Source organism: Gouania willdenowi, chromosome 17 (genome assembly GCF_900634775.1).
Source record: "Gouania willdenowi chromosome 17, fGouWil2.1, whole genome shotgun sequence".
Classification (NCBI taxonomy): Eukaryota; Metazoa; Chordata; class Actinopteri; order Blenniiformes; family Gobiesocidae; genus Gouania; species Gouania willdenowi.
Genome location: NC_041060.1, coordinates 22648712 through 22669814, shown reverse-complemented (window position 1 = coordinate 22669814; position 21103 = coordinate 22648712). Strand labels below are relative to the sequence as shown.

At 37.3% G+C, this 21103-nt stretch overlaps 1 protein-coding gene and 1 pseudogene across 2 annotated transcripts; one reads left to right on the top strand and one right to left on the bottom strand.

Annotated features, from left to right (window-relative positions):
• The window catches only part of LOC114479185 (FYVE and coiled-coil domain-containing protein 1-like), a 33687-nt pseudogene extending 32649 nt beyond the window's left edge, over positions 1–1038 (bottom strand).
• A 1964-nt stretch (positions 1039–3002) lies between these two features.
• Positions 3003–14173, top strand: LOC114479413 (chemokine XC receptor 1). Of its 2 annotated transcripts, XM_028473078.1 has the most exons (3): positions 3036–3068; positions 10549–10652; positions 12538–14173. In XM_028473078.1, exon 3 carries the CDS (start codon positions 12545–12547, stop codon positions 13604–13606), a length of 1062 nt encoding a protein of 353 aa, XP_028328879.1. In that variant the 5' UTR covers positions 3036–3068; positions 10549–10652; positions 12538–12544; the 3' UTR covers positions 13607–14173. The 2 variants fall into 2 exon arrangements, with proteins under 2 accessions (XP_028328878.1, XP_028328879.1); XM_028473077.1 differs by lacking the exon at positions 10549–10652 and having other exon boundaries at positions 3003–3068.
• Positions 14174–21103: the final 6930 nt, after the last annotated feature.

The window sequence follows — 21103 nt, the reverse complement described above, 5'->3', positions numbered from 1 at the left end:
TTGAGTTGCCTTGTGTATGAAATGCACTATACAAATACAATTGCCTTGCCTTGCCTTGTCCTTATTTAACCGGTTGTCACAGAGACATCAAACACACACTATGTTTGGGAAGTGAAAAGGTTCAATGTTTACCGTACAGATCTTTGATTATCCTCTGCAGCTGTTTGTCTCCAATGGAGGAGGAAGAGGAAGAACAGGCCATGGCAGGAAAAGGTGTAGTGGGATCGGGGAATTTCTTTCAACAAGAAACAAAAAAAAAAAACAAAACAAGACTATGCTTTATTTTACATGCTTTAGACTTACCGTAACAATAATATAATGTGCAAGTATAAAATATAAAATACAATAACAGAAAACACAACAAATAAATAAATAAATAAATGTGCTCACGTCAGATGCTATTTTGACATCATGTTTTCCAAAAACAAGTGACACCTTAGCACAAATATTAATAAAACATGTATCAGATTGCTGAATAAAGGTCTTTAATCTGAGGATACAGCAGATATATGTTAAAACGTCCTCTTCTAGGTCACTTAGGAACAAAAACAGGTTACACCGTGAACAGTCCGCCAGTCCATCACAGTGTCAACACACATTCACTCATTTTCTCCAATTTATGATCAATTCAAAGGTATAATGTTGATCGATGACAATATTAGGGATTTATTGTGACCGTATATACCAATAAATCGAGGTTCAGTCCTATGTTTGTCCCAGTGTGACACATTCAGAAGGGTTAAGTTGGTCATCTGTGATTGTTTACATGTTTACAAGCTGTCAGTGACCACAGCGTTCACACAAACATCCCGACAAACAGCGTACACCTGCCACTTCCTGCTGCCTTTACACGCACATTTCTGACCAAACCCGCAAACGTTCACCAACTACTCTGGAGAAAACATGCTAAAATAACAGTCAGAGCGTATACATTACGTACTTGCTATGTGAAATAGCCCAGAGAGTCCAGTTTTAAGATGATTCGGGTTGAGTACGCTGCCATTATAGGCGGGCTCTAGAGATGATTGACAAGCCAACAGGGCAAAGGGGCTGCCTGCCATTGGCTGAGAGGGGTTCTAGTTTGGTTGAGATGTCGGTGGTGAATAAACAACTGAAACGTGCAGCAAAATTAATATTTACATTTATATTAATCTTTTTTTTTCTTTGATAAATCGGTAAAAAAAAAAAATAAAATAAAACAACTTCAAAAATATTTAAAAAAACCATTGCATCAGAATTAAAAAAAAAAAAAAAACATTAATTATTGACAATTTTCTCATGTTTCACATTTTCTACGTTTATATTTTTTATGTTACTAGCGAAAAATAAATAAACAATAAATGATGATGAGGCAAAGAGGAAAGCTACAGCAGCCTCATGTAAATTATTTTCAATATTCGCGAGTGGTTAAATAACCCAAAATTGAGGTCCAAAATTTAAAATTAAAGGAAGTCGCATAAAGAAAAATTGATTAATATCCCAAGAAAGAGTAATATTTATACTATAAATTAAAACATTACATTCCCACATGCAGTTATGGGCCAGTACAAATAGTTTTAGAATAATTTTTTGGGATTTCAAGAGACTGTCACCCAAGAACCAATGTATATATGTGACAAATCATTAGAGATTTGAACAGTCTATGTGCAAAGCTCAAAGCTGATAAAATAACAGGGAGCTGAGGCATATGCAAAGTTGATTACTCAAGGCCTGATAATGTTCGAGCCTGAAACCCCAACAAGCTTTTTTTCAAATTTGAGGGGCTTGGATGTCCACCAGATAGGATGTATAGCAGATGTATATACAATATATATATATATATATATATATATATATATATATATTTTTTTTTTTGCAAGTTCTATCCAACTTTTATCCTTTCCTAATTTTTTTTTGGCCACTTTTCAACCGAATGAGTGAACTTTTTTGCTATAAATACCAATTGTTTCCTTTTTTCTATACATTTTGCCACTTTTTGTTCCACATTTTGGCCCTTTTTCACTATGGCTTGCCACATTTTGCTCTTTTTCACTATTGTTTGCCACATTTTGCTCAATAAAGCGACCCTTCTACAATACATACCACCTGGTTTCTCCTCATTTGCCCATTTTTTGGCCACTTAACTGCTTACAACCTGCAATTGCACCTAGATACTCTAGTTTGTATAGTCTGTTAATTCCATTTGTATTTATTCTTATTTCCTAATTGTTATAACTACATCCCCTCAAGATGTTTGCTTTTACTTACTGTACATAAGATACCTCTTTTTACTATTTAACTGTCTGCACATTTCTTGTATATTCTGCACACCCTGAGTGATCTTATGCCAAATGTAACAAGTGAATTTCTCCATTGTGAGATCAATAAAGGATTATCTTGTCTTATCTTATCTTATCTTTTGGCTCATTTTAATTACTTTACACCTTTCTTGCCACTTTTGGACCATTTTTAGCCGCCTATTACCATATCTGCCTCCACTCGCTCGTCGAAAAAAAGTAGCGGACCGGACCGGCCCAATTGGGTCGATGGCCCACCAAGACGATGCCCGATATGGCAGATGGCCAGTCCACCCCTGACAGTCAGTTTATATGAGATGTAGTTCCTGAGATTATGGAAGCTGAAAATGGAAGAAAAATGAGGATGCATGAAAATTGGCACATACCCCCCTCACTAAATTGTCCATATCTTAAAAATCTTAAAACAAAAAAATGTACAATGTGACTATTAAAAAACCACGGAAAACAAATGGTAAAGATTTCAGAGTTTTTTTAGACTGCAGTGCATGGGCCATTTGTTGAAATGAATAAGAATCACATACACTTTAACATCAGATAAATAGACAAAATATCCTTAATTATTTTTTTAAATTACGAGCAGTGTACCTCTGCCTTTCATGTTTCAGGTCCTGTTGGAAGGTAAGGTTCGTGCTGTCTTTGCTGTCCTTCTTCCGTCATCTGTGGTTAAAGTTTGGAGGCAGGCGCTTTCTGTTCACCTTTTGCAGCGAACACGTCAGGTCAAGCTCTCACATGAGGAATGCTGAGCATCTCTGTGCAGGAATCTTACATCAGGTTGGAGTAATTTTCCTTCTTTTGCATCAAAATATTTGAACATATTGTTGTTTACAGTTGTTTTTCATCTGTGTTGTTGAATCTCTGAACTGTAAGCTATCACTGCTAAGTGCTAACCTTATCAGAATAAGTTTTATTGCCAAATATAGCTTTTACAAGGAGGAATTTGCTTTGGTGGAATGGTGTAACAATAAATATACTGCATAAAGAGAAAAAAAGACAAGAACAAGGATCAGTGTAGTAGCAAAATGAAATAAAATATAAAGAGCGTTAAGAAAAGAAAAAAGAAAAAACCCATCACAAAAAATGTTATCACAAAAACAGCATGCACAAACGTGTTGAATAAATTATTTGCGATTCAATACATATAAAGGGTTGCCTTAAAAAAAAAAAAAAATACAGTTGGTGCTTCTATGGAAATAAACACTGCATGGGCCAAAAACATGAACGTTAAATGTACAATCTAATGGCAATATCATCTAAATGTATGTCTTCTTTTAATATAATGACCAGTCTTTGCTTCAATACAGGAAAAAACAAATAATTTTGTGTGTTTTTCTGCTGTATTGTGTATTTTTTAAGGTGTTTTCTGTGTTGTTTGAGCCATTTTGTTGCCATATCGGGCCTGTACTACAAAGCTGGATTTCCTCTTATCACGCTAACTTCTGGGATTTATTTTGTGTGGCCTGTAATATGACACTGGTTTACTTCTTACGGGGCTAAATCACCATGGTAACTTATGCTGAACACCTAACCTGGTTGGGAGTCGGTTTTGTTATTGCTCGGATATGAGCGAGTAAGAAAGCTCTGCCTCCTGACCAATCAGTTCTCTTGGAAAACCACTTGCCCAAGAAACAGTGGAGAAAGAGAATATTTAGGGTAATGATGCATTTACCTGATGTTATCCTATAGGAAATATATTGATTTTTATCTGATGCACTGATGATGCGTTGTTGCAATAGTAATCCTGCTCTATTGAGGATTACTATTGACTATTGACTAATGTCAGCTGATAAAGCCTGCGTTGCATCAGGCGCTTTCTGACCAATAAATTATTTATTTAATCATTCATGTAATCTGTGTCAAAGATGAGAGCCTTCGTCCTGTAAGATAATAGAGGCTGTTTAAAAAACAAATAATGTCCATCTTATGATGTTGGCTGAGCTGTATAAATGCAATATCAGAGCCACAGACAAGATCTGTGCCTTAATAAAGTGAAACTGATCAGAGCGCTGTCCATTCATTCTTCCATGGATTCATATTGTATAATCTAACTCATTTAAGCATTAACAGTAATATCAGCAGCTTCCTGCCTGCATTTCTTCCTTCTTGCTTTTTCCAGTGTTGTTTTTGGTCTAAATTAGTGATTGTAATTCTTCATATTTTTGAAGAATTATTCCTCAATTGAGACATGAGTTGCTTTGTATGATTTCTCTGTATTATTCATTTTTATAATTTTTTATGTCTCACTCAAACAAACGTGGTGAGTGGTAGGACGGCGCCCTAGCGCCCTCTATTGGCCAGCCGCCACTGGAAAATATATTGAGGACAGAACGCCCACCATTAACAGTAGAATTATTGAAAACCCCAGTATAAACAATAGCATCAGTGAAAAACCCAGTAAGGAAAGCAGAACGAGAACAGACCCAATATAAACATTAAAAAAAAAAAAACAGTGAAAGACCCCTATAGGCTGTTCATGCTGCCAGTAAGTGTCACTCAAGCTGTAACCATGGCAACTGATGTAACTGTTGACACTTGTTGCGGCACAGACAAACAGACAAGTGTGAAAAAACTGTGAAATCCAGGCTGTGCAAGCCTCCCAACAAATCTCAATTGTGGCTAAACCGTAACAGTTTAAAAAAAAAAACAAAAACAATGTATGAATCCTGATGAATGTCTGTATAAATGTGTGTAATTTCATGTATGTAGGAAAAAAAATCTTGACCACGATAAAGTGAGAAGAAAAAAATATTTTAAGGACTGAAGGGGCGGGCTGTGGATTCTCCCATTCACATCAGTCTGAAAAATTGTGGGGTTAGGTCCACTTTAGGCTTGATATTTAAAAATTGCTTAACTTATGGCTAAACATGTGAGTGAAAAGTACATCTACTACTTTTGAGAAAATTCTGACCCTGGGTTATGTTATGACAATTTGTTCATTTGTTTGTGTTAAAAATTCTGATTATTTTATTTTGAAAAGAATCAGACAGGAAGAGCGTACTTTAGAACTGTCATGTCATTGGCTTTCATGTCAGTGGCGTCATTGGCTTTTATGTCAGCTCAGTTCCCACAGAGTGATTTGCACTGAATCTTTCATAAAGTGAGCAACTGATCTTTGTGATACTTCATCAACAATCTTTTCAAACTCTAACAATAACATGTCAAGGTACAATAGACACTTCTACAACAAGACCTCTGCCAGGCCATACAACAATAGAAAGCATGACCGCTGGACTGACCAGGACTACGAAGGAGAAATACAGAGGCTGAATGAAGTGCTATTGAGGGAAAAGAACTATTTCTTGAATGCACAGTGTCAGTTGGATGAGGTGTCTAGGAAACTGCGGCAAGCTGAAGCAGAGCTTGATCAAGAGAAATCTCTGAAAGAATTCTTCATAAAGAAGACGAAGGAGGCAAAGCAAGAACTGATACAGATGGAGAAAGACACCAACCCAGAAATTCTCAACACCCAAGCAGCCAAACAAATCACTGACACCCACTGGAACAACATGGAATACAAGGAACATATGACAGACTACATCACTAAACTGGAACAGCTAAACAAAAAACCAAAGAGCAGAATTCTGCTGGAAGAAATGGCCTCTACTCATACAGAGCTTAGCAGCCAGCATGAGAGTGAGGTCCTGCAATGTCAGCTGCAGAATCCAAACAAGGCTTACACAGAGAAGATCACTGGTCAATGGGTGATGGAGGAGATTACCCAGGAGCAGCAGAACTTCCAGCAAAAAGTGGAGAGGCTAAATGAAAACACCATCACCAACACCTCCCCTTGTGTCTCTGCAGAGCATCGAACTGAGTCCATCTCACCATTCATGTCCAATTCCAGTGACACAGAGGAAGACTCAGAAGAAGAGGAACAATGTGACAGTGACCTCTCAGACACACCAAAGACATCTTCATGGCGGAAGAGACGTTCACTCCGAAAATGGAAAAAACGGCAAAGAAAGTAAAGCGGGTCAATATTATAGAGACATTCATCAGGATTCATACATAGTTTTTTTGGAAGCTGTCAGTGAGCTGTGAGTGCTGGAACTTCCTCAGCACTCCACAGCGTGTGACCCAAAGCAGCTCTACCTGAGTTGTCCTTTCACCTGTTTGTAACTGTTTATAGATGACATTAAAACATATTTAACCATCCTACGTGTGTGTGTGAAGGTTTGTGTCTGTCTCATTATGTGGACTTTAAGCTCATTGTCACAGATGTTAGTACTATAGTGCCTCATGACGCTTTCACAGACATTTCTCTGTCATGGAGTATCCGGCAGTTGTCCAGCAATCCCCACCATAGACATTATATACGTAGACGCTTCATGACGTACTGGAACGCATGAAACGTTGCCGCTATATTGGACAGGTCTCTTTACTCTACGATTGCACTAGAGAGCAACTATACCGGTGTTTTGTACTGCTTTAATTGCAATAACCGGCACAGTATTCAAACCAGATCCTGTGGGATTAACTTTCACAAGCAAGATTGAACAATACTTTTGGTTTATTTACCATTTATAATATTATGTCATCGCAACAGACGTTATTTACGTGTATAAGAGCGGGAACTTTTACTATCTCTCATTGTCTCTTGCTGTTTTATTCTTCTTCATATTTTGAAGGTTTCCCAGTGATACAGGCTTGAGGAGGCAATGGGAAGTTGTTTTAAGATGGGAGGGTTTTGTTGCTACTAATTAATCAATACTGTGTAGCGAGCATTTCAAACCTGATCATTTTGACAGGATGGGTCAGATTGTCAGGCTTAGAAATGGTGCGACCCCATCTGTCTTCAACTTCCCATGTAATCTACAAAGAGGTGTATTTTGACTCGACATGCTAACAGAGATATATATGATTCATATGGAAAACAAAAGTTAATATCACACTTTGCTAAATATGTTCTTTCTTTCTTTTTTATTTTTTTAATGTTAGTTTTTCCTGCATGTTTAGGATTTAGTGATGTATTGCAGTATTTTTCAACCTTTTTTTCAACCAAGGTATATCTTTTCATTGAAAATGGCACACCATCATTTGAAAATGAAACTTTAAAGCCTATATTAACAATATACAGTTATTCTTATCAAAGTGGCTTGAATTGGAATCAAATAAACACAAAATAAGTGTTTTTAATGGGAATCAAATGAACAACAACAAAATCTATTATTATTTTTCACATTTCGTTTTTCAAATAAAAAGTGCAGTAATTCTCATGAAAGTGTATTGAAAACAAATCAAACTAAAAATGTATCATCTTTCATATTTTGCATATTGGGATAAAAGTAATTAAAAAACCTAAAACATAAAATTTGATTAATACAGTTCTGTTAAATTTTGTTTTGTTTTATATAATGTATTTGTAAATCATATAATTTTATATCATATTTATAAAATATAGAAGTATATTATTATTAATAAAAAATATTCAATCTATAATACATTTTGTGTCTTTGTTGGAGCATAATACAAAGTATTTTAGCATGAAAGCATGTCTTTTTCAATGTTGACAGCGTCCTGTATCATAACTAAATCTCTGCCGCTTGTAACAAACAAAATCGTGTGAAAATCGGGTAAAAATACGGGGAGTTTTTATGATTATTGTAATTGGGGCAACACCTTCCTCAGTAGAAATAAATGCAGGCCGGGCGCACACTTGTCCAACATGGCAGCTGCGCTGATCGTCAACTCCAATAGGCAGCGTCAGTCCATGAGGCGTCTATGTATATACAGTATAATGTCTATGGAAGTTTCTCAATTCTAAGTATGCATACTCTACTTGTGAACTCCTGGGTACAGACTCGTGGGAGCAAACTGAGTGTGCAACTTCGCATACTCGTGGTTTTAGGACAAAGCAAACTTCCTGACATCGTTGTGAGCAACAGTGTGTAGTATGTGCGCTCCACTGTAAACATCAAAGAAAATAATATGCATCATTGAGTAGATGTCGTTGTTGTAGATATTAATTATTTTGTAAACCAATAAAACATTTGGTGATGAATAAAATAATTCTAAACAGATTTTATGAAAATGTTGTGTATAACAACAATAATAAAATATTTTATATCAAAATGAGGTCTTTGAATTGTTACTTAATAATTAGATTTTTTTAGGTATTGAAATCATGTTAATTGTTTAGAAAAATAATAACAAAAAAATAATCTAAAAAACTAACAAATAATTAATTCAGGATAGATTTTGGAAATACTTTAGGCCCACAAACAGCAAGAATAATATTAATAATAATATTGATAGTAATGATAATAAAAATAATTCTCCTTTTTGAGTAAGGTATTTTAATTATCAAAAATTACATGTAATAACATGTTTTAGGTATTACATTTCTAAAGAAAAACAAAATTCGGTACTAAAAATTTTTTCTTTAGGATAAAACAGAATCTGCACCACTTCAGGGATGAAATGAAACTCCTAATCTAATGCAATATTATTATTGTTGTTGTTGTTGTTGTTAAATGAAGTGTTTTTTAAGTAGTGAATTACAATGACATATACAATAATAAAGTGCAGCAGTATTCACAAACAAGTACAGATATGGATGGGCATGTATGCTGTTAATAGATCCAGGGAAATAGATTGAATGACATTTATAATTGGAAAAAAGTTTAACAGATAGAGAAAAGAGAGGAAACAAATTAATAAAGATAAATAACAACAAAGGAGTGACAGGGAAACAGATTAACCCTTTTCAGACATTTATGTCTATATTACATTATTTAGTTTCACAGCTTTTTTGTTTGTTACATGTTTTAAGATAATCAAATATAAAGTTAACCTTTTGTTGTTGTTGCCCTAGCTACAGCCAATAGAGAAGAGATAATATGATGAAATATTTATTTTGAAAAGTAACCGGTAATGCAGTGAAACTTCCTGTTTCACTGCATTTGCTCTGTGCTGAATTGTTGGGTCGTGCTTGGGCATTCGCCAGAAATAAAAATCCCAACTGCGACATTCCAGAGCCCACCGGCAGAGATACGCAGCGCACCGGACTCGGTGGAAATTAACACATATACTAAAGTGGAAAACTATCAGCTTCGGTGGCGTGGTGGAGACGTAACGCAGTGGACCCGCATCCAGTGGAAATTGGGGTTTACTTTCTCTTTGGACCTCTGCTAAAGGAGATGTCCCAGTTGGCATGCCGGCTATACTGTACCGTCCGTACAGACCAGGAAAGGCAGCACCGGACAACCCAACGCAGACGAGGATGGAGGGGAGGTGTACGTTGGAGATTCAAGCACATGAGCCTGGACAACGCCGTTGGCTTCCTCCGCTGCCTTCTTCTTCTTTTGTATATCATCAGATTGCCAACTTAATGTCATGTAGCCATGCCCTCGTCTCTGGTCCTAAATGGAAAAGGCCAGCTTCTGAGGGCGGGCTGTATAAGGGGCAGCCAGTGATTATGTGCTCAGCAGTCTGCTCAGGCTCGCCACACTCGCATGCCGCACTGCCTGAAAAGCCCCATTTCTTCAAAGATGACTTGAGGCGTCCGACACCAGTGGGCATGCGGTTCAGTGAGGTCCATTGGTGGCATAGAAAGTCTTCTCCTTTTACACCACCTCCTGGGTCCTGGATGTGTTGTTGGATGCGGGAGGGCTCAGCCGTCTCCCATGACTGTTTCCAGGATGCTGCCAGCTATGTGTCTCTGGACAGGTCCTCAGGGATCGACTGTAGCATCTCTTGTGCTGCGTTGTTGTAGGGATGGCGAGACTTCAGCCTGCATTGGGGTGCTGGTGTTATTGTGTCTTTGTGCAGGATGTGCCAGTCATATTTTTGTGCTTTCCTTGCCAGGGAGAGGGTAGCTGCATCCAGCTGTTGGTGGGGGCTTGTACTGTATATATTCACAACAAATGTTTCTTGGATTTTTTTGACCAGCCAATCAATTTTGCTGCAAGATGGAAATTGACAGGCTGACCAGTTCAATCCATCCTGGACAATACTATTTTAGAGTAACCGCTGCAGGTTCACTGTGAAATGATCAGAACTGACTGAGTTATCTGCTGATATATATTCTTTGCTAACGCGAGGTTCTGCAACCGCAGCGGGCAGGGTGCCGCTATCTTTCTCTCAGACAAATCCAGTAAGATTTATTCATTCTATGCAAACATCAACATTATCAATATTGTCTATTAGCCCATCCTGAAACATCAATAAACACCATTTACTTGAATTTATATAGGTTTATGAATGAATGAAACTACTATTCTGAACTAATATTATTTTTAATGCTTCTATCCAGGAAAAAAGGAGGAAGATGTTAACGCAGATTTTCTTCCATGGAGCAGTCGGGGACACAGTTAATTGAACAGAACCAGCAACCTCCAGCTCATGATGAACTCCACAGTAAATGTTCATATATATTGAGTTAATTTCTAAATCTATTTTTTCTTTGTGTAAAAAAAGTTATTTATTCTGTATGCTACAAGGACAAAGACGTTTATTTTTGTTCAGATCTTTACATCCACACATTCTGAGTTTCAAACATCAGCATGTGTTATTTTTTTTATATATATTTATGGGAATGAAAAGTTCATGCAATACTCACCTAAGGAGTCGGACATTTAAATAGAATAATGCAATTTAAATCTCCTCAAATTTATTGAAACCAATCAAACAGCAGCGGATATCAGACATATGTGGGAGTCATTAAGGTGCCATGTGTCCTTGATCATTAATAATACCAAGACAAGTTGAACAGCACGATGAAGAGGACACAAACATATGTTTATTTAAATACAAAAGCATCCCTTCAGTTACACACTCAGTAGGTCCTCGGTCCAAATGCAAATTGAATGGAAAAACATCTGGACACGTATGTTTGACACAAACTTGCGCTGATATTTTGGTCCTATTGAATCCCACCAGCAGCGAGATCATAGACGTGCACAGAGAGTCAGCCTTAAAGCTGCTATTCGGAGTTTCTGAGAGAACATCTCAATGGCCCGCCCTCAACAGCTCTACTTCCTCCCCTGCCTCTGCCAATCTACCAGAAGCTACGCCTCTACATTTGGGCACGCGCATTACGAAACAAAACAAAGTTGCATAACTGCAAAAACTACACATTTTTTGTTAGAGTGCCAAAACTTTTGATTAAAACATGTTTATTACCTGTCCATGAGAAATGTCGCCAAATCCTGGGCCGTTCAAAATTCTTTTAAAAGCAACAAGTCCCTCCATCTTTGAAAAGCAGCTCTGAGATAAATTCTGTTGAGATGTTTATCCACAAGCTTTGTACCCGTACTTTTCTTTTCTTTTTTAGTAGAAGCTTTATACGTTGGCAATCGTGGAATGGGTTGCTGGAGTTTCGTAGCGCTCCTCCATGATGCTGCTCAGAGTGATACCTGTTTGTTGTTGTGACGGTGCACACGCATTCACTTTGATTGGCAGTGGCCCGCTCAAGGAAGTCAAAGCATATTGGTAGGAGAAGTCAGCGCTTTCTTGCATTTGTATAGGAGTGTATAGGACGAAGGCAGGACTTATATGCATTAATGTATATGAATGACCACCGGCAGTAGACCATCGTAAAAAAAAAAACTAGTTAGGTATTTTTTCACATTTCAAAAGAATGATACATAAACACAGATTTCTCAGAAACTCTGGATATCAGCTTTAAGAGCATTTACAATGAGTATTTTATTTTGAAAATGAACTGAATATTTTATTTTGTGTTTGTGCTCTACTTCCTGTCCCGAACAGAATCATCTTTGCCGAATTTTCTCAGCATTGCTACGGTGTCCGGGACAAATAGAAGGGCTGAATATCTGTTGGCATGATGGAAGTCATTACACAGCTGTGACGGACCTCATATGCATGCTATGTGTCATTATGCATGGGAATTGACAAATTGACTTTAATGGAAATGTATGAACTGCGTTGGTGTTACACAGCAGTTACACATTGAGTAGAAATTGGGGGTAAAGGGGGCCCTTGTGTACGGAGCAGCTTGGGTCCTTTCTGTGTGGTGTTTGCATGTTCTCCCTGGGCTTTTGTGGGTTTTCTGTTGGTACTCTGGTTTCCTCCTATCCTACCAAAACATGTATTTTAGGTTAATTGGAGTCTCTTGATTACCTATATGAGTGAATGGGGGTCTGAGTTGTCGATGATCGGTTTACCTTGTGATGGTCGGTGCCCTGTCCACAGTGTACCCATTGAGAGCTGGAGATACACAAATTAGACACCAGCAGACCACACTCACACAGTATTCATAATATGCACTTTTTTCTTCCAGAAGGAAAATGGCATCGACCACGTTCTCCATGGATCCAGATACTCCAACCACTGCAGCGACCATTGACTCGACTGCTTTGTATGATTATAACTACGAAGATGAAATCTGCAACAAAGAAAACATCCAGATGTTTGGTGCCATCTTCACTCCACTGTTCTTCTCAGCCATAGTGATCCTCAGCCTGTTTGGAAATATTCTCGTCCTTGTAATTTTGGTCAAATACGAGAACCTCAAGTTGCTCACCAACACGCTCCTCCTAAACCTTGTGGTGTCGGATCTCCTCTTCACTGCTGGGCTGCCATTCTGGGCCTACGCTCATGTGCACAGGTGGACATTTGGCGAGCATGCCTGCAAAGTTGTAAACTTCATCTTTAACACTGGATACTACAGTAGCGGCTTCCTCCTCATCATAATGACCGCCCACCGCTACATGGCCGTCATGTACCCTCTGTCTGATGTCGTGTCCACCGCTGGTTTCTACAGTGTCGTAGCTTCTGTTGTCCTTTGGGTGGGGAGTGTCTTAGCAGCTAGCCCGAACATGATTTTCATCACAGTTCATGACAATGACTTCTGTGGATATGACAGTTCTTCCTGGAACTTATTTGATATCTACATGCAAAATCTTCTTTTCCTTCTGACTTCATGGGTGTTCATCTCCTGTTATGCCCAGATTATTTGCAGGTTGTTGCGTTCGAATGCCAAACGGAGAGGAAAGAAAACCTTGAAGCTCATTTTCACCCTACTGCTGGTTTTCTTTGTTGGCTGGGCTCCTTACAATGTCATAATATTCCAGAAGTCTTGTGAATACTGGAAACAAAAGGTAAAAAATCCAGATTCTATGAAGGAGGACTGTGACCGCAGCAAAAGGCTGGACTACAGTTTGTATGTTGGTCGGCTTTTTGCTTTCTCGCAGTGCTGCCTCAACCCCGTGTTATACGTGTTTGTGGGCGTGAAGTTTAAAAGCCACCTGAGGAAATTGCTCAGCTTCAAGCACCCCAACAACAGCGTCATCCGGAATCGACAAAGTCGGCTCACAATTACATCGATAACAAGCGGCGAGGAGGTCTAAAAATAACTCCTAGCAAAAAGATAGCAAGCTAGCCTTTCCTGTTCCCCTAGTTCCAGATGCTATATTTGTTGCTAATGCTAAAGCTAACACTGGCTCAGTTGATTGCTCCCTTCCATTTTACTTCATTTCCTAATTAGGCTCCCTCACTATTTAGCACAGGGATCCAGCACCAGAATGGTTGCTGGATCAATGTCTTCTATCTACAAATAGTCGGTCAGTAAGTCCCATCCCGTGGTCAGTCAGTCAGTTTGTTTTGTGCTTTGAGATTTTGAGTTTGATTGTTAAATGAACTTTAATTTCAAATCTATGCCTCCTCCAATCTCTGCATGTGGGTCCAACACTTCATCCTTAATTGTAACTGTGAAAGATCTAAGACACAGAACTGACTCATTATTCTATAAGCTTTTTAATGTCCTCAAACATGTGAGCTTACAAAATTAAAAATGAGGCTGTTTCCTTGTTAGCATCTCTCTATGTTCTTAATCTTGCATGGGCTTATACTTTAGCCCAAACAGAAAAAAATACATCAAAATTAGATTAAAAATAACCTTTGGACTACATGGTCAGAGGAGGTAGACTCAATGTATTAAAAACCAACAAATCCTAGAAATTCCAATGTACAGCAAATCAGGCGGTTTACATGCTTTGTGCATCTTGCTGTCATTTTGTATATTTTTCTATAATTTTGGCATTGAGTGTTTCTCTGTGGTTTTGTATCATTTTTTTCTACCTGTTTTGTTTTTCGACTCATTTTTCCGACATTCTTCTTTCATATTGTGTTTTCTTCATGTATTTTTGCTGTGATTTTGTGTTATTTCTTTCATTTGTGTTTTCTGAGTATTTTTTTTATATTCTGTGCAATTCCTGAGATTTTCTGTATTTCTGTTGAAAATAAAAGTGTGTTTGGTTTCTTCTCTTTGAGTCTGTAACTAACCAGCAATAGCCTTTTGATTCTTTTCTTTTTTATATCAAGCATGTTCGATTAATCATTGGGAGGTCTTTCCCGACTTTACTGCCCATAATGTGTTTCTGTAACGTGACACAAAGCGTACTTTAGCTCCACAGGGGGTCCAGAGAGGGGCCACAGCTCGGTGCGCCTCTGTAACTGTGCTCGTATCTGTCTCTGGGGCTGAATTAAGCTTAATTAACTCAGTTATCCAGTGCATTTGGATGAATAAATACAAGTCAAGGGCAGAGCAGTCACCCTCCCTGGTCGGCACCAGGAGTGTGAGGAGGAATTTGCTGTTATGTGTAACAGGGTAAAGGGAATGTGTGCAAATGGAGCAAATCCCAGAATCCTGCATCTGTTTCTGTGTAATGTAATGATTAAAAAGCACCTTGTATAATGAAAAAGAAGAGAACAAATGTAAAATCTTTCCTTTAGGCTTCATTAGTAGGAAATTATATATTTTCGAATACATTCTTTAAAGCAAATAAAGCATTTCAAAGAATACAAATCTACTTATTCCTGAAACTGCTACTTTATTTATGGCAGCAAGTTCCTGTGTGACAAACAGGTTCTATGTCAAATTCACACAGAACACTAACTTCCTGTCATGGTCTTTCGCAATAAAAGCCCGAGCTATGAACGTTCAATGTTTTTTACTGTTATACCCTTGTAAAAATTCATCAAGAATCATTAATTAAACCACTTTAGAAAAAATACATAATTGGAAATCATCATTGCTACCTCTTCTCTCATACAAAAAGCACCCCCAGGAATAATGTGGAGAACAGCCGACATGACATAACATTACTCAAACCAATACTGAACCAAAATTCTCATAGATTGCATTCTAGAAATTGTATTTTAGCTGTTGTTGAAATATCTCAATGTTCTGAGTGAGTTCCATTCAGACCTTTTGCTTTGGTGCAACCTGCTATTCTCTTTTGACTGAACCTGCATCAATTAGGGCTTAATTACATGATACTGTTTCATGACATCTCCATCTTCTCTAGAAAATTCTAAAATAAATAAATAAATTAGTATTTAAGTTTTGTTTCAGTTTTCTGCCAACTTAAAATTATAATTTTAGTGAATAAGTAAAGTAAAATGTCATTTTTAAAGTTACTAAAAAAATTAATTTTTATTCAACTATAGTATCAGGTTAGATGGAATGGTAGCGGAAGCTGACTTGTAAGGGGAGAGTTGCTGGTTTAACCCCATTGTGGGTCATCATTGCTGTGGGCCCTTGAGCAAGGCCTTTTATCATAACAGCTCCTATGTGCTGCAGCCTCAAGGATGCAGAGGAAAGAAAAGAAGAATCAGGTTAGAAAGGAGAAATATTTTACTTATGGGTTATACAATTTATTGGGTTGGAAAATATTAAAACTTTCAGTTGACTTGCCTTGATTTTAAGTTAAACTAATGCAAAACATTGATTTGAGAACAATGAAATTATTATTATTAAGTCAACATTAATTAAATTGTGTTAATCTAACTTATTAACCTAATTTCAAAAGAATTTTACTCATTTAGGTGTTACCAATTGAAACCACTAAATTGATGCAGAGAAATCCTGAATATACTTATCCAGCTTCATAGTACAGACCCATCATGCAAATCAAAAGTCATTTTGTCTGATTTTGTTGAATTTTTGTGTTTTTAAGAGTGAAGTTTCCACTCATTTTCTGTGAATTTTTTTGTGTATTGTGTTGTGTTTTGAAATTTTCACATGTAAAAAACATTTTTAACAAACTGAACTCACTTTATAGGAACAGTGACCAAAGTCAAACTATGATGATAGTTTTGGGAACAATACAAAATCCTTCTAATACCGGATTTCAACTGGATGCGTAACTGCTCTGTAACATCTCCGCTTCATAACTGCTGCGTAATCCGTTGTCCGTCAGTCCCCACTGCCTCCATCTGTGACGTGTATTGTTGCAGCGAGGACTTGGAGATCTCGCAAATTCACGGGTAATCGCGCAATATAGTGAGTTATAGTCAATGCAAAAAAACCCACAAACCCATACAAACTGTTTGTTGCGTCGTAGAGGAGTAGAAGGAAATCGACTCTGTCCTTCCCTGTAGAGCTTCTACTTTTGTGGAGAAAATTATGATTCAACCACGGATAAGTGCAATATTTATATGTGAAATATGATCCACTGCTGCACTGTCCAGGGTGTACCCCTGCCTAGTGTAGGAAGAAAGCAGAACTGGTAAAAACCCAGTATAACCAGAAAAAAAAAAAAAAACGTAAAAAAGCTAGTATTAAGAGTAGTTCCAGTGAAAGTCCCAATATGAGAAGCAAAACCATCCATCCATCCGTCCATTTTCAAACCCACTTGCTCCAGTCTCACAGGGTCGCAGGGGTCTGTCGGCGCCAATCTCCGGCTCTCATTGGGCGCTGGGCGGGGGTACACCCTGGACAGGGCGCCAGTAGAAGCAAATCCAGTATAAACCAATTACTACCAGTTGATTATTTTTAGAAAGAAATATTTATTTTGTAAAGTTTGTTGTCATGTTGGTTTAAGATGCCTATCGTTCATTAGTTTAACATGAATAGCCAGCAGGGGTACACAGATATGTATAGAGATAGATCCTTTAGTTCATTGTAATAAATAAGAATAAAAGCTGATTTAATTTATGCGTAATGGGAGCATACATTTAATTAATGCCTTTTTGTGTGTTTTAGTTTCACAGCTTCCAATGGCTTCCATAAACCTGTGGACAAGCTAACAAGGTCTTCAGAGTCTTGTAGTTAAGAAAAAGTTTAGTTGTCTGTCAAAGTACAGTATATATGGAACATACACTGTGTTGAGGACAGAATACCCACCATTAACAGTAGAATTATTGAAAACCCCAGTATAAACAATAGCACCAGTGAAAAACCCAGTAAGGAAAGCAGAACAAATACAAACCCAATATAAACATTAAAAAAAAACAGTGAAAGACCCCTATAGGCTGTACAACCAGTGTTCTTGCAGCCAGTGTCACTCAAGCCGTAACCATGGCAACTGATGTAACCGCTGACACTTGTTGTGGCACTGACAAACAGACAAGTGTGAAATCAAGGCAATGCAACAAATCTCAATTGTGGCTAAACTGTAACAGTTTCCAAAAAAACTCAAACAATGTATGAATCCTGATGAATGTCTATATAAACGTGTGTAAATTCATGTATGTAGGAAAAAAAATTGTGACCACGATTACGTAAGAAGAAAAATAATCATATTTTAAGGACTGAAGGGGCGGGCTGAGGATTCTCCCATTCACATGAGCCTGAAAAATTGTAGGGTTAGGTCCACTCCAGGCTTGATATTTCAAAAACTACTTAACTTATGGCTAAAAATGTGGTATTGCGAGTAACAAGTATATCTATTACTTTTGAGAAAATTCTGACCCTGGGTTTGAATTTTATTTAAAATTATGACAATGACCACGGTTACATGATTTTTATTTTTATTTGGAATTAGTTATTCCGAATGAAATCACTCGGAATTAAAGTGTTCTGCTTTGTGTTTACATGGAAATAGCAATTCCCGAATTGAGGTTTACATGGAAAACTGGTTTCATTTCAATTAAATTAGCATTAGGAATTAAGTGTTTAAAAGGTAAGTTTAAAGAGGAATTAACTTATTTTCTGCTTTAAAAAGAATTTAAAGCCCCCATGTAAACGTGACCAACTCGTTAATTTGTTTGTGTTAAAAATTCTAATTATTTTATTTTGAAAAGAGTTAGACAGGAAGGGTGGTACTTTAGAACTGGCTTTCATGTCAGTGGCTTTCATGTCATTGGCTTTCATGTCATTGGCTTTTATGTCAGCTCAGTTCCCACAGAGTGATTTGCACTGAATCTTTCATAAAGTGAGCAACTGATCTTTGTGATACTTCATCAACAATATTTTCAAACTCTAACAGTAACATGTCAAGGTACAATACACACTTCTACAACAAGACCTCTGCCAGGCCATACAACAATAGAAAGCATGACCGCTGGACTGACCAGGACTACGAAGGAGAAATACAGAGGCTGAATGAAGTGATATTGAGGGAAAAGAACTATTTCTTGAATGCACAGTATCAGTTGGATGAGGTGTCTAGGAAACTGCGGCAAACTGAAGCAGAGCTTGATCAAGAGAAATCTCTGAAAGTATTCTTCATAAAGGAGGCGAAGGAGGCAAAGCAAGAACTGATACAGATGGAATACAAGGAACATATGACAGACTACATCACTAAACTGGAACAGCTAAACAAAAAACCAAAGAGCAGAATTCTGCTGGAAGAAATGGCCTCTACTCATACAGAGTTTAGCAGCCAGCATGAGAGTGAGGTTCTACAATGTCAGCTGCAGAATCCAAACAAGGCTTACACAGAGATCGCTGGTAAACGAGTGATGGAGGAGATTACCCAGGAGCAGCAGAACTTCCAGCAAAAAGTGGAGAAGCTGAATAAAAACACCATCACCAACACCTCCCCTTGTGTCTCTGCAGAGCTTCGAACTGAGTCCATCTCACCATTCACGTCCAATTCCAGTGACACAGAGGAAGACTCAGAAGAAGAGGAACAATGTGACAGTGACCTCTCAGACACACCAAAGACATCTTCATGGCGGAAGAGACGTTCACTCCGAAAATGGAAAAAACGGCAAAGAAAGTAAAGCGGGTCAATATTATAGAGACATTCATCAGGATTCATACATAGTTTTTTTGGAAGCTGTCAGTGAGCTGTGAGTGCTGGAACTTCCTCAGCACTCCACAGCGTGTGACCCAAAGCAGCTCTACCTGAGTTGTCCTTTCACCTGTTTGTAACTGTTTTTAGATGACATTAAAACATATTTAACATCCTACGTGTGTGTGAAGGTTTGTGTCTGTCTCATTATGTGGACTTTAAGCTCATTGTCACAGATGTTAGTACTATAGTGCCTCATGACGCTTTCACAGACATTTCTCTGTCATGGAGTATCTGTGCACCTCTGCGGCCCTGGGAGCCACATCACTCTGATCATGTTTTCTGTCTTCAACCAGGACACGTCTTATGGCTGGGAGCTGCTTCAGCACCATTTCTACCATCTTCTGCTTAGTGCCCCATCTTGTGGCAACATCATGTGGGAAAGATCATACATTTCTTTGTTTTTAGTTGGTTTACATCAGTGGTTTCCAATCTTTTTTGTCCCATGTACCCCCTTCACATTTTTGTCAAATCATGTGTACACCCCCTCTTCACTACATAAGTACCCTCTCCATAATTTCACATGCTTTATTGTTGTGGAACAGTGGGCTCTCCTAAACCCCTAAATGTTTCTCTTAATCTACAAATTCAAAACATAAAATTAAACAAAATAAAATTACATGACACAGTTTAAAGTGGATTTATTAAAAACAGTAAGTAAATGCAGTCTTCTATTTAAAATGTTGCTAATTATTGTCTCCTATAATCAGAAGTGTAATAAAATGGCCTAGAGCATTAAATAATCCTGTTTGAATATATTATTGGAAAATATAGTATTTCATTGAGCAATAGTACTGCAAAAAATAGCCTAAAAAGGCATAGGAACATTTCCCAATTATTATTAATTTTTTTGGCAAATCATTTCAAGTACTCACTGCAATGTGCTCTTGTACCCCTAGGGGTACACGTACCCCTGTTTGTGAACCACTGGTCTACATCAAGAATCGGACTGTCTAAAACAAATGTAATTTTTTATATTTCCATTATTTATCATAATTAATTTGAATATTATATTGTTTAAATATGAGTTAAGATGCAACACTATAATATAAATCTAGTGTTGCATATTAACAAAACTATTCATTTAATTAAATATTATATTAAATTATATTGTCACTCACCACTACTCACAATTTGAATTAATTTAAGTTAATGTCAAGCACAGACACACACAAAAAAAAATCACATCACGATTATTTCTTTGTAAAATCACGATCACAATACAATTTTTTTCATTCAAACATTTAGACTATTGTAAAGAAATGGAAAAAAGGAATAAAACAATTTAAAACAAGATAACTTAAAAAAAAAAAATTCATTGTGTGTAAGCAATTTATCAAAATGGTTCCTCGTACAATTAACATCAAACAAAAAGGCTGAGAAGTTATTATAGTCACACAGTCTTTTTACTTTGTTGGTGTAGCATTAGCATTAGCATCACTTGCTACATAAGGCAGCATATCAGTCTAGTGATTTCTATTTGTTATTGAGGTACCACACTCATGTTAATAAAATCCTACTTTAAGCAGTGTTTGAACGCCTCATTTCACAGAGTTTGTACAATAATATCCTTTACAAGATTAAACGTTACAGCTTTGGTTACATTAGGCCTGGGTGACATGGACCAATACTCATATCTCTATATTTTTCCTCAAAATGGCAATAGGCGATAAAAACCCTTTATTTTAGTGATTAATGTCTGTACAAACGTGTGTAATTTCTTGTTTGTAGGAAAAAAATTGTGAACACGATTACGTAAGAAGAAAAAAAATCATATTTTAAGGACTGAAGGGGTGGGCTGAGGATTCTCCTATTCACATGAGC

Excerpts from the sequence above, each read along its gene's own strand:
- LOC114479413 (XM_028473077.1), top strand. The coding sequence starts at position 3,034 with ATGCTGAGCATCTCTGTGCAGGAATCTTACATCAG. Across the intron at positions 3,069-12,537 it reads GTGCAGGAATCTTACATCAG|AAGGAAAATGGCATCGACCA; the intron begins GTTGGAGTAATT and ends TTTTTCTTCCAG.